This window comes from Larimichthys crocea, chromosome XXI (assembly GCF_000972845.2).
Source record: "Larimichthys crocea isolate SSNF chromosome XXI, L_crocea_2.0, whole genome shotgun sequence".
NCBI classification, from domain to species: domain Eukaryota; kingdom Metazoa; phylum Chordata; class Actinopteri; family Sciaenidae; genus Larimichthys; species Larimichthys crocea.
Genome location: NC_040031.1, coordinates 4016211 through 4030025, shown reverse-complemented (window position 1 = coordinate 4030025; position 13815 = coordinate 4016211). Strand labels below are relative to the sequence as shown.

Here is a 13815-nt window from a genome sequence, read left to right as displayed (position 1 = left end):
ATGCATGTGATAAGTGAAGCCTGAAAATAAGGTGTCATCTGTAGATAGCTTGTCTAAAAAAAAAAAAAAAAATTTATTCTCACCTGAGTGCACGTCAGAGTCAGAGTGACTGGAGTTTGCCATCATAAAAACAAAATTTCTGCTAATACCTGGTTTGGTTTAGGTGATTTGTTGTGTAATGTGAATCGACTAGACAAATATTTAACAGATTTAGAAAACGTTTATTTTCACAAAAGGGGGGGAGGAAAGGGAGAGATCAAAGCAAACAAACAAGAATATCAAATTCTCTTAACAAGTCAAAATTTCATAAGTGTGTGCAAGTTACTTTCCTCACTTCTTTGAGGAATGCTCCTTGCGCAGCATTAGTCAAACATAATTAGGACACAGAATGCACCGTGTGTTGTCACGGCGTTAGCATCCCACAGTTCTCAAGAGAGGAGCTTCAACAGGTCAGCGTGAAGGAGTGACGTTACTGCAAAAGGTAAATGGGAGTCCTCGGTAGGAGTCCTGGTGTTGCTTGGAGGTTTTCATTCGATATGAAATTGGGAAATTTGGGTCTTGGCCAGTCTTTGGATTTGTGTGTGTCTGCCTCAGCTTTTGGGCTGTCTGAGCAGACCACGGATCCTGCGAACCAGAGCCTGGATGAAAGTGTAGCGGGAGCGGACCTGGCTGTACAAACCCTCCACCTCCAGAAGCTTCCTCTGCAGAACCTCTCCGAAACCTGCGGCCATGTCGCTCTTCAGCTGCACTCACACAAACAGAAGACAGTCGGATCAGGCATAATATAAGTAGTAATGTACGTAAACATGATGCTTATGCCAAAGTATGCAGCTGCTTGCCATCTTTGAGTAATTTCTTACCAGGTCAAGGTCTTGCTGGCTGACTCGGGACAGGCCGAAGCTACGACCTCCACTTGCCTGCAACCCGCCAAAGGAGTCTGAAGACAGGAAGTTATTCAATTAATTGTCTGCAATCAAGCTCCGACACTGACTTAAATGTGCAAATATCTGTCACATCTTATCTCACCATCTGCGAGGCGTGATCTATAAAAACTGGCTCCAGGCAACAAGGAGTCCTTGGGGTCGGTGGGAGTACAATGCAACAGGTAGTACTCCAGGTGGCGCCACAACACAAACAAACAGGTCTCGATGACATCTGAAGAAAATCCAGGTCAAGGAATGTCACAATTTACTAAAAAAGAGCTCCCACAGATGGAGATTTATGAGCTGATTTTTCTTCCATTCTGGTGTGCTGAAAAGGGGTCAAAAAGACTCTTTTAGTCCAGCACTAACGAACAAGAGGCCAAAGGATACAGGAGCACAAGGCCAGCAGCTTGGCTCGGTTGTTGATGAGCTGGACTAGTCGTCTCTTGGCCAGCAAGCTCCTCTGGACTGATGAGATTTTCTCCACCCCTCCTGGGCCTGACACCAGACCTTGGCACAACTACAGAGATGTTTGTGGTTAGAATGAAGACAATGCATGTGGGAGCCAATAAACTGTTTCAGAAAACAATTTGCTCAGTGTGTACAGCAGTGTGGAGAGTGTGAAACAGGGAGCGATTTAGTGTGTTGTTCCATCATTACCTCCTTGAGTTCTTCAGGAGGCAGCTGATCCAGGCTCTGCAGCTTGCCCAGGCTTTGTCTGTGACTCTGGTGGAACCGGAAGAAATCTGCTGCGCTGTTCTTCAGCAGGTACAGGACCAGACCCAGGCTGGGGGCCCGGGAGTAAGCCATAGATGGCATAGTGGATGAAAGATCTTTAAAAAAATAAAAAGGAGCCACAGTTCACAGTCAGCCAAGTGTTGCAGTTAACAAAGTAAAACCAAAGTGATAAAAGCTAAAAGTGCTTAAAGACTTTGTGGATTTCTATCTTGATACATCAGCTAACAGACACTGAAAAGCAGAAAGTGTGGCTCATACAATATTCAGTCTAATTCCTTGTCTTCTTCCTCAGTGTGGGCAGAATATAACTGACCTGCGCGTCCGCCATCCCTGCCAGCTGGCTCGCTGCCTGACGGGCTGAAGAGGCAGATGCTGAACTGGGCCTGGGCTGAACTCTGCAGCAGCAGTGTTTGGCAGTACTCCATGATGTTAGCACAGACCTGGGCACAGAGGACAGCACCACTCAGGTCACTGACAATGCAGCACTGATGAATAACCACGGCTAAGAATACACAAGACTGCACACACATTGTTTCATTTTTATCTGCACTGTTCATTATACGACTGGAATATTTAAAAAGGTGTTCTTGGTAACTTCATACCAGGAATACTTTACTACTACTACTACATTTACAGAGTGCTTTTTGTCAGACCTGTTGCATGGCCACCTCCATCTCCTCTCGTTTGTCTGCCGAGTCTCCAGGGGCAGAAATCTCAGCCTGCTTCAGCAACCTCTCCCGCTCGCTTCCCGCCAGGCGACCGAGCAGGGACAGACAGAGACGCTAAAAAAGAAAAGACATGTTATCAACTGTGCAATTAAGACTTAGAGGCACAGACAAGACAATAATAAAACATAGGCCACATATTATATAAAACAATGGCAGCTATCAAACCTGGAATCTGTTGATGTGACCCTGGAACTCCAGGAGAGCGGCGCTGTTGACCTCCCCGCCTGACTCAAGGGCACCTGAGAGACATTATTATACATTAGGTTTGCATAACAGAAATTGGATAATATAAGTGATGGCAAATGAGGAGAAGATTTAAGATTGTACCTGGCAGAGCCGTCTTACTGATGATGCCAGTTAGCAAAGAGAGCTCCTGTAAAACTCCCATACTGAGCTCCTGACAGCGCAGCAGGGACTGAATGGTGTCTGCGTGGACGATCAGCCACTGGAGAACCTGCGCACACACACACAGAGCGCTGTGTTTCACAAACACTATCATATCACATATCATTGTTTTGATATCACTAGTTGTGTGCCTACCTGTGCTGCCCCCTGCTGGTGATTCATGGTGGTGGATGTTAGGATGACCTGAAAGAGCCTCAGCGTTGGTAAGAGAATCTGCCTGTAGCGGTCCATAGGGCTCGGGATGAAGCCTGATGGGTCCCTCATCACCCTGTTGAGAGAATAGACACAGAGTTAAGTAACACTGTAAATAGACACCTGAAGAACAGAGGTCATTTGAAACTTAAGTCAGTCAAATGCATTTAAAAATCTCCTCAAGGAACAAGCTGCTGACTCACTGATGCAGACTTTCCATCACAACATATAGAATTTCAATCTTTACACTAATTTGGTCAAATCAATTAATTGTGAAGTCAGGAGTAAGATAAGTTCATTCAAAATGACCAGAACCAAAACAAGAAATAATAATAGTTCACGTCATACCTGTGTGCATCGCTGTCAGGTACCATGTCAAACACCTGACACTCTATCAGCTGTGCCACGAGTCCACAGCGCAGCAGCTCGACTGCTCCCTGACCTGTCTTAGCCACACGAGTCAGCAGAGCCTGAGAACACACAGCAGAGTTTGTATCTTTATAATAATAAAATCCGGTATAAAACACAGACCGTCTGTTTAAGTGCTCGTCTCCTCACCATCTTGCTCTCGTAGATGTAGAGTGGTTTAAGGAGGGGAGGCTGAGGTGTGAGCAGGCTCTGCAGGGCGGCGTCGTCCTGTCTCAGGCTCTCCACTAGCGACCGCAGGTAGCCACTGTTGCAGAGGTAAACCAGCCACTGATTCTGACGGTCAATGGACAGGATCCGGTCCAGCACCGCCAGAGCTAGCATCTGACAGACAGGGAGAGGAGACAAGATGACAAAGTAAGCACTGAGAGAAGAGTCTGGCTAGGTAGTCGGTAACTTTGCCTTAAAACGGCAGAGGGAGTACATGAGCCCTGCTGTTGTTGTTTGGCTCTTACCCGGCTGATTTCATGACCGTCACAGGCGTCCCGACACACCACCTCCATGAGAGCCTTGCCATAGCTCTCGATGATAGCGAGGTTCTCTCTCTGCAGTTTGGAGAAACCATCTTCGGGGGCTGTGAGACGCTCCCACATTGCCTTCCCAGCTGTAGTGATGGAGAAGGAGAGCAGACAACATCTGTACATTGTCCCATTGAAACAATACATATAAACGATCAATCTTGCTGTGTTGTACCTGTCTGCAGAGTGTCTGGTTCATCAGGTTTCTGGGCGATTTGAAGGTAGTACAGCAGAGAGCCGTACAAGTGAGCACGCAGACGCTGGTATCCGCCTCCTTTACAAATTAGAAATGACAATATTAGAAAATCTAACTTGACCGAGGTTTATCCCATCAACATTTCCAATGTGAGAAATGTATTTTTAAAGTCATCACTGACCAGTACAAAGGATGAAGTCCAGCAGCTTGCGGAGAATCAGGTGCAGGGCAGAGTTGGCGATGGAGGCAAAACCAGAGGATGCTTCTAAACCCACCCCCTGCTGCTGCTCAGAGAGGACTGACTGGCTGAGGTGGGCTGTTAGAGTGAAGACTGCCCCCGCAACAATGGGCATCAGTTCTCCTGCCGCATCCTCAGATAACACCTGGGCAAAGCACAGTTACGTTTACTATGATTAAAAGGGTGATTACAATTGTTTCATAATTCTCATAAATTACTGTAAAAATGCCTGTTTGTATACCATTACAGTCAGAGTTTCACCCTCAATGTGACAAACACCCTTGCTGACCTTATCATGCAGGTCTAGCAGCAGGTCTCTGATGATGAGCTGCCTGTCATCAGCAGGTATGAGATCAGCAGGGCAGGCGGTCAGCAGCGTCTCCACCAGGCTCCTCCAGGACCGCAGGGCATGTCGCTTCGCACTCAAACTCCGACGGACGCGATTGCGCTCCACCACCTGCTGCAGGATGGAGTTCACCTCCTGGCAGAATGCACACAGGGACGAAGATGTAATATGAATGTGGACAAGATATTTTTAGCCCCAGCTTTTATGAGGGAGTCATTTTTTAATTTTAGAATAGCTGGTAACCACATTTCAGCCCCACAAAATTTTTCTGAATTATCCAAAACCCATTAGCTTTAGTTCACCTCACCTCCATTAACAGGGGCCTCTGTCCAATAGCTGCCATTCCCTGCAGTGCATTCACCTCAGCGACCAGCACTCTGTGCAGCAACTATACGAAACAAAATATGACACGATCAGTGAACGATCAAACACAAAGACGAACACAACAGAGTGAAAACTACTCGTCCTCGAAACACACCTTTACGTTGCACACGGTGTGTCCTTGCTCATTGACGTGCTCGCAGTTAGAGATCACCTGCTCTATCTGAGTGCGCTCAAAGAAGTCCAGCTGCAGCAGTTCAGGCATGTCCTGACTGAAGTCGATGGCGTCCAGCACGCTCAGCAACTTCCTGCGCACTGATAGCATCGAACGAGATGAGAGTCAAAGTCAAAAACAATCTGATACAATTCTAAAAGAAGAAATTACAGCATAAACATCAAATGTGTGAAGAGTCCCTAAATGATGATTTTGCTAAGTTAACAGTATTTCATTTAAAAAGTGTACAGAGGTGGCACAAACCTTTAGAAACGGTGTCAAAATGCAGGAAACCGCTGACTGATCTGGTTTCTTCCTCCATGCCTGATTCCCCATCAACTACAAAGAAAGATTAGGTTCTTAGATTCATGGATTAATGAGCTTTGTTGTGTGGTCATGGGAATTAAGGGCATGTTTGCATACAAGGGCGTGTGATAAGCTTTGCATATGCATCAGAATACACCAATAAACATTAAAAATAAAAGGCTACAATTAATATAAAAAATAAAACATGTACTCATCCTCTGATGAAAACAACTATTGCGGCCTAATATTCGGAGACCTGAACACACTTTATAACACTTGACAAACCTGTATGCTGAGTGTGTGGCTGGTCATCCAAGAGGAGGCTGACAAGGCGCTGTGTATGCGAACGCTGGCGGTTCAGTGAGGTCACTCTCAGCTCGATTGCAGCTGTTTTCATGAGCCATGACATCTGGGAGAGGGCAGCGATCTGATTACCTGATGAGAGCAGAAAGTAATGAAAAGAAAATACAATGTGCTTACATTATATTTTAATCAACACACGACTGTAAACATTTCTAAATTATTATTACTAAATGATTTCTTGCCACAGAAACATAAAACAACCACTCATTTTTAATTCATCTTCTCTTGCTTTCCTGTTTCCTGCTTCACATCCCCATTGTGTTTGTGAGTATATATTTTAGGCAGGGATTTCTGCAGGATTGTACTCACTAGGCAGGATGAAGGGCAGATGCTGCAAGTGAGAGAACAGGAAGTCCTGGCTGGTCCGCAAATAGCGCATGGTTGGTCCAGATGTGTCTGGGCAGGCGCACAGCTGGTAGATCACCTGAGAGAGGGAGACAATGACACGCAAGCAAGAAAAAGTCAGATTAATCAGACGCACGCAACTTCCACGTAATACTGGACATAAAACCTAAAAATGTAGCAGCTGCTGTGCCGCATCACACACTGTTCTCCGTGTCAAAGTGTCTCGTTTGTGGACTTTTTGGGTAGAGGGTGAAGAATACCTGGTAGCAGAGCTCAGCCAGGTGTGGGGCCTGCTGTGTCAGTACAGGTCCAGATCTCTTCTCAGTGCCTCTCTGCAGCAGACTCAGGATGGCATGCAGGCAGCTCCGCGGACATCCCAGCACACCTGTAACACACGATTTCATTGTACACTTAGGTCATCTGATCACTTTTTCTATCCAAACCAGAACCCAACATATATTCCTAAAAATCACAACTGCCTCCAAAATCAACCTGTCAAACACAAAAAGCCGTGGTCTGACCTGGGTCTTGGAGGTTTGTGGACGACACAGGCTTCTTGACTTCATAGCCCAAAAGATACAGGGCCAGGTTGGGCGTCTTCAGCTCCAAGGAGGTGATGAGCAGATTCAAGACATGGATCTGGGTTTCGTGTCGGATTTTCGCAACCTTCTTTTGTTGGTCAGAGTCTGAAAATTTGGGGGGTAATGAAATGCGTGAATTTGAGCTCGACAGTTTCTCTTTTGCAGGATTGAAAATCAAATGCAGAAGATGTTTTAGTTTTTAAGACAAGACGCCGTTCTTACCATCTCCTTTTTCTGTTCCCTCCTCTGCCTCTTCATTGTCCAGGCACTCCACAAAGCCTGCCATGAGCTTGTCGCTCACAGTCTGTAGAGACAAAAAAATAGTTCCCAACTTCAATCACAACGAAAGTTAAAACCAAAGAGCATAAAGCAAACTGCAGTGTTCATATCTGACCCTACACATAGTCTAAGATTAGTCTAAATTAGTATGATTAGTCTTATTTGTTGTGACTTATGACTTCTATACCTGGTCGTGTGTAAAATCTCCCACCAGTCTATTCTGAATGTTGGGGTAGTTTGCGATACGACGCAGAATCTTGGCACTCTGGAAGGCAGCTTCTGGGTTGGAGCTGCTGTGGTACAGATACCTGAAAGGGACAATCATATTTCACTTTTAAGTTCAACAAATGAGGCCTTTAAAAACAGTACTTTTCCTTTAATATAACCTGGACACCCTTACCTGGCAATATTGACAATGTGATCAGCTCTCCTAGTTTGGGGACTGACCCCCTGAAGGAGCTGCTCCAGTGGGGAAACCAGCAGGGAGGACTGGCTCTCCCTGAGGAGGTCCATGAACACTACCTCCTTCTGCAGAGCCAAGTCCAGCAGGCGCAGGCAGTGCAGCACCGCCGACTCCAAGTGCTTCTTACCTGTAGGAGAAGAGCAATGGAGCGTGTTGTCACAATAAAAATAAAACACACACGAGTGATCCTTCTTTCTCTCAGAGCAGCGGCATATGTTCTCTCACCAGGGAACGGCGCATAAGTGTCCAGCTGGCGTACACCCTCCTCCAGCAGGCTGAGGCAGAGGGCCAGCATGGGCGAGTCATTGAGCAGGTGGAACATGATGCTGTGTCCGGGGGGTTTGTAGGCTGGGACCTGCTCACCCTGCAGCTCCACCATCTCCTGGACAAAGTCTGACGGCTGGGGCTCGTAGTCCCGCAGCAGCTTGTGGAACACCTCCAGGACAGCATCAGCAACCTCCCACTGAGAGGAAAAGAAAAAAAACAAATGAACAGATGTATATGTAAGGAAATACATGCAGGCTGGAGCTACATGTCTTCACCTTGAAAAGACACCGGGCGAAAACTACACTTTACCTTCTCGGCTGGACGGCGATATGCTCTGGTGGGGAAGGGCAGGAACACAGAGTCGCGCAAGAAGTTTAGGTAGGGCTGGAAGCCTGGCACACGTAGTCCCGCCCCCAAATTAACAGGCAGGCTGCTCTCGACCAATGTGCTGGTCAGATGACAGAAGGCTCGTGTCAGGGGGTACTCCTCGCAGCTCGACTCGATCTCATTCAGCTCCACCTGTGAGCCAAACAAACTGATCAGAGAGTTTGCCACTGAAACGTTCAACCTGCAGATTATTTTAGTCTTCAAACTGATGACAGATCATTTTTAGTCTCGAGCTTTTTACCTACCACAGTTACTTTACCACAACATAACATTTAAAAATAGGAACTCATTTCCTGTCTGTATTATTTTGCATCACAACAACACATTTGAGTCTTCAAACTTATTCCCTCTGGGCATCAGACTAATGTCATCCAAATGCAGACAAATTAAAAAAGATCCAGGCAGCACAGTGTGGTGTTATTGCTTATTGTGTAAACTGATGAACCATCTTGAATTTGAACAGGACGGGTATACATCCGAAAAACTTTCCTTCAGATTGGATTGAGTAGTGAAAGTCCAGCATTGCATTCTTTAAAAACACCCAGGACTCACCTCAATTCCAGCTGCCTGCCTCTGTCCTGGGGCTCGCACTGTCTGAAGGATCTGTGGTAAAAGAACGCCATAAAATTTTAAATCGGATTCAAAAACATCTGTCAACAATAATCTAAACAATGTCCTAACACAAAAAGGGTTTCAAGTAAAGATAAGGGAACACCGCTACCATTTGTTCTGAGAGATAGGCAGATAATTTGACTGACAGTTTAACAATTTAAAGTTTTCAGGTTTGATGTTAGTCCAACATTACTGACACTTCACAGACACAATCCTGAGCTTTATATACATGTGCCAATACAAATTTCAGTAACTATTTCATAACTATTCATGACAAAATGCATTCTCTCCTTATAAAATCATCACCTCAAAACTGTTCTGCTAGTTTGAAAAACTAACCTGCGTGTACTCCAGCGACTGCCAGAGTGAAGCAGCGATCTCTGGAGACTTCCCAAAGGCTGCCAGGCAGTGCAGGACCTCGGCCTTCAGAACGGGGGGAACGCTGCACTGTAGCAACCCCAACATCACTACAACTGGGGTCCACTGGGGATGCTCACACAATGCCAGTCGAGCATTTTCACTCTAGAGAACATCGCACAACACCTCAGGGTTAGATTAGAACAACATCAGAAACAAGACACAAACTGAGTGACACATGAATCTTAATGTCACCACACATTGTTGTAGCATACCCATGTGATAATGGTGGTGAGCAACTGCAAAAATGAGGTGAGTCCTTCGAGCTCTCTTTGGGTGATGCCCCTTAGTGGTGGGTGGCGGTACTGTGCTGTGTCTGGATTTGGAAAGTCTCGCCGCAGGTTCTCATGGTAGAGCATTAGGGAGTGGAAAAAATGTTCCCAAGACACCGGGCTGCCAGAAACTCCCTGGATGTTGTCACCTGCATCAGCGTACATCACATTCGTTGGTGTACATTTGAATATCTTCAACTGAAGTGATAGGCTTTGAGAGTCTGATGGTCTGATGGTCTGAAAGAGTGTACACGGTGTGCTCTTACTGTGTGTCGCTCCGTTGGTTTTAAGCAGGCTGAAGCAGTAGTGGGCGCACTGAGGTCCATTAGCGAGGCCTTTTAGCATACGGAGATAGGAGATGTAGAGGGTGGAGGGCAGAAGGTCTCCCATCTGACGCACAAACTTGGATAGAACCACCTGCATCAAAGCATAGAGAAAAAAAAGCCTTTCAGCAGAAAGAACATCATGCAAAACTTCTTTTTTTTACATTTTGGAATTGTTCTACATATTTCATAACAAATCTTGTTGTACGGAGATTCAGAATCTTTAGTGCGCCCATCGCCCAGAAAACAGAGCTCTTACCTGTTTATGTGGAGGCCTTTGCAGCGCCATTCCCAGGTAGGATCCCTGCAGGGTAGTGTGTTGAAGAGACTCTGTGGGACACCAGAACTCCAGACCCAACTCCAGCCCAAATGAGTCCTTACTGTAAAACTCTCCTATCTGGAAAGACCAAACCGTAACAAACACTGTTAACCAACAATATCGGTTTAACCCTGTCGGTGTAAAAAAAAAAATAAATAAAAAAAGGCAATGCAAACTGATATGTGTATGCGTACAAGGATCATGAGGTGGTCCAAGTCTTTCCGTAATGATGATGGAAGCTCACTGTCCATCTGTAGGGACATGTGCACCAGACGTGCATCCTCATCGGCGCGGTTACGAAGCTGTTTCACCTACAAAGAGCGAAAAAATGATCAGTACATGATGGAATCAGTATGCAAAAATCAACCTTGTAACTTAGTATAAAGATCTGTGGCATCTCTCACCTTCATTGGCATGAGTGCTAGGAAGTCTGTGATGAGTGAATGGAGGCGGCGGATGTAAAACTCTTCCTGTCTGAAACTTTCACATCCCAGCATGCCCTCCTTCATAAACAAAAAGACATCTCCCAGTAGAGCTTGGTCAGCCAGAGCCTCGTCTGCCTCGGTGAACTCAACCAGGGCTGTACAACACACACATTCAAATATACTACATTTAAACGGCTGCTATTTTAGAGAATTCATATTCCTTCAAAGCGTCAAATAGCTAGAGGGCATATTTAAATGCATGCTCTTACCGCATCCCTGTGGTAGCTGAGAAAGGACCCTCAGAGACAAAGCCCAGGCTAGTCGACACACAGCCTGCAGGCCTGGAAGCTTCCACGGCTGGCCGTCCATCAGGCGACTGTGCACTGCAGACACATACTGCCTCTCAGTCAGCAGCGGCAGTGCCTGGAGCAGATCTAGAGGAACACAACACACAGAGACGGTCTGTCAAGAGCTGTAAAAGCAAACCACTGAAAATAACAGCGACCTTATGCATAACTACTAGTCTGGATAGATTTAACCAGCGAGTTCAATCATGGATATCATTTTATGTATTTAACATGTTCTCACCTTCTCTATCTTCTGTTCCCTGTTCTACGAAGCTGACATCCAAGCAGTAGAGGAGTGCCATGACCAGAGCCAGGTTCACAGTGTCCAATGAGCCATCAGCTTGAGCTGTCACGGTCTCCAGGTGACCAATAAGAGCAAGGGTGTCGTCTTTAGTCAAAGGTGACTGACAGGTCCATGAAAACAGGCTGTCTGCGAGGGCCTGTCGGGATTCTTTGATGAGGTCAGAAACCTGGGGACAAGACAGGGAGTTATAAGCTGTCCATATTCCTCTCTGTATATGTTCTTCCAATCCATGTGTCTACAACAGGGTGCGGTTGGCTTTGCATAAATCAAGTATGAAAGAAAATGAATATATTGCAAAGACGATTATCTCGGTATTAAACACACAAGATTTGCTCCCACCTCTTTCCGGTGCTTCTCGTTGCCCAGTCCACGCTCCTTCTGCAGCCGTTCAAACTCTCGTGTCACATTTATCTCTGACACCAGGGTTAGGATGCGTTTGGTCAGACCCTGGTTCATCAGCTCATCTGTGAAGCGTGTCGTCAAAGCCACCAACTCTCCACTGAAAACAAACAACAGCACAAAAAATTAACAATGCCCATCATGTGGACCTTCAAAAACACTTGCCATTCCTTGAATATATTTGTACAGCATTATTACCTCAGGTCCAACGTGAAGGTCTTGCCATGGCGTGACTGGATGAGTGTGCGCAGGGAGTTGGCCACACAAAGCCTTCCATCCCAGTAGAGCAGCACAGCGACTAGACCTCGTGTCAGACCTGGAAAATGGGGCTGCTGCTGCTCACCTGGAGACAAACACATGTATTCAGAGAGTCAGCTGAAATGTCAACGATTTTACGGCTGAAAGTTATGCAAGGTTTTGTCTCAGGATATACCGAAAACAGACATTATGAACTTATGTGAGTGTTGTATCAATAACACAGAACACAACATAATACACAGTCTCATTAAAAATAAAAGCTGATGTCCACAGTACCTGCCAACAGGAGCTCCAAAGCAACCAACTCTCCCATATCAAACAAATCGCTGAGGATGAAGGCCTCTTTGAGAAGCTGTTCCGGAAGGAGCCGTGAGCCCTGCTGACCTTGGATAGCGATGCCTTCCGTGCTGGCTTTACGCACCTTCTCTCTCTGCTCTGCACTCTTTGGCTGAAAATGAGAAAGAGTTGGATGTCGTTAACGCACTGTTCAAATATAAAACGGCAGTCATTACGAAGGACGTGTTTGTGTTTGCGCAGCATCTCACTGGGTTCCTAAAGAGTGAGAGAAAGTGTGCTTTGTGCTTCTTCAGCTGCAGGTCCAGGAGGTGGACGCTCTCCGGCTGTCTCCTCAACACCGCCCCGTCCACTGTCTCCCATAACTCCTTTAGCGGCCCCCACAGACTGGCTCCTGTGGTGGGTAAACAGATATTCAAAAAGGTATTGCTGATTCATACAAATCCTATTGTACCAACTTCTTACAAAACAAACTTAACGTTGAGGTCTCCTTTGTTACATACTGTGTAAAACATATCGTGACTCATCGGGTTCTGCTGAATCCTGCCCTCATAACTAACGAGAATCCTGTAAACAAACCATCTTTTGTGCAATGAACAGTCCTGTAGATTTAAATGAATGATCGCACTGAAGCTGGGAGGCGACTCTCATAACAACTAGATGAAGCTGACGTGTAAAAGCCATACAGATTTATACACTGACAAAAGATGAAGGTGAACTTATCTTAATATATGTTTAAGGTGTCTTAAACTTTTATAACTGTTAATGTAGATTTAACCTGATTACACCAGTTGCACTTTGTATTGATTGATTATTACATCGCAGGCCATCAGGATACCTGTCATCAAACAACACAAATCACGTGTGTACAAATAAATCTGACCAACGTCATCAGTAAACAACCGGCACTGACTTCATTGACTACAACAAACCAAAGGTTAGTCTGAGCCCGGATAGTAGGACCTGTTGTGAGTGAGGTGTGGTGCAACAAAACAAAACTCAGAAGTAAAAGTGATGCCAAACATTTCTCTGCTTGTCAAGTTTGTTTCGGTTTTGATTTTCAAATAAGGGGAACTCGTCTTGCAAGCCCATTTTGACACGTGTTGATCCAGAGGAGTCACGTCGTCCGTGAGGAGCTGGCTCTGGTGTGAAGGAGTGAAATGTGTGATCAGAGTAAACTCACGAAGCTGACGCTCACTCACAGGCTAGGCTACGTTAGCCTGAACTTGAATGCACCATGCGGTCATAACACACGACACGCCACACAGCTGGCGCCGAGGAGCGAGTATGTACGTGTTTATATGTAAAAATGCCAACCAAGGGCAACCCGTACACATGAGCGAATTGAAGCTACAGCCAAAGAAAGAAAATATAGTTCATACCTGAATTTACCGCCATCTGCGCCGCCATGATCCGCTCGGAACATTGGACAGGAGCTTCTCGGGCGTGTGCCGGTGTGAAATTTAAAATGAGCCACACTCTAAACACACGTCGCCAACATTAGCTCGACAGCAAAGCCCATAATTTCTAATTTAATGTGTATATCGGGTGTATAAGTGCGTAAGTGGTTTTAAACACTGCCGGAGTTTTTTTTTATTTCGTCAGGCGG

At 45.8% G+C, this 13815-nt stretch overlaps 1 protein-coding gene across 1 annotated transcript; it reads right to left on the bottom strand.

Moving 5' to 3' along the window:
• Window positions 1–200: 200 nt before the first annotated feature.
• Window positions 201–13733, bottom strand: nup205 (nucleoporin 205). The gene is made up of 42 exons (XM_019276176.2): window positions 13589–13733; window positions 12458–12600; window positions 12189–12360; window positions 11853–11997; window positions 11595–11754; window positions 11193–11421; window positions 10874–11038; window positions 10584–10759; window positions 10374–10490; window positions 10120–10257; window positions 9804–9954; window positions 9481–9686; window positions 9188–9370; window positions 8789–8839; window positions 8159–8368; window positions 7808–8045; window positions 7520–7709; window positions 7307–7427; window positions 7063–7144; window positions 6781–6945; window positions 6520–6644; window positions 6224–6338; window positions 5837–5986; window positions 5510–5584; window positions 5189–5346; window positions 5018–5098; window positions 4654–4845; window positions 4308–4509; window positions 4106–4204; window positions 3868–4016; window positions 3545–3736; window positions 3335–3456; window positions 2930–3062; window positions 2717–2843; window positions 2555–2628; window positions 2315–2443; window positions 1975–2101; window positions 1584–1756; window positions 1314–1443; window positions 1027–1155; window positions 861–937; window positions 201–743 (listed from the first exon to the last, which is right to left on the bottom strand). The coding sequence occupies exons 1-42, from the start codon at window positions 13614–13616 to the stop codon at window positions 591–593; spliced, it is 5982 nt and encodes a 1993-aa protein (XP_019131721.1). The 5' UTR covers window positions 13617–13733; the 3' UTR covers window positions 201–590.
• Between the last annotated feature and the right edge of the window lie 82 nt (window positions 13734–13815).

What these genes read in the sequence shown, in the direction of transcription:
- nup205 (XM_019276176.2), bottom strand. Translation starts at nt 13,616, where the DNA reads ATGGCGGCGCAGATGGCGGTAAATTCAG. An exon ending in ATCGCCGTCCAGCCGAGAAG is followed by an intron (nt 8,046 to 8,158) that starts GTAAAGTGTAGT and finishes TTTTCCTCTCAG; the next exon opens with TGGGAGGTTGCTGATGCTGT. An exon ending in GCTGCTGGCCTTGTGCTCCT is followed by an intron (nt 1,156 to 1,313) that starts GTATCCTTTGGC and finishes GATTTTCTTCAG; the next exon opens with ATGTCATCGAGACCTGTTTG.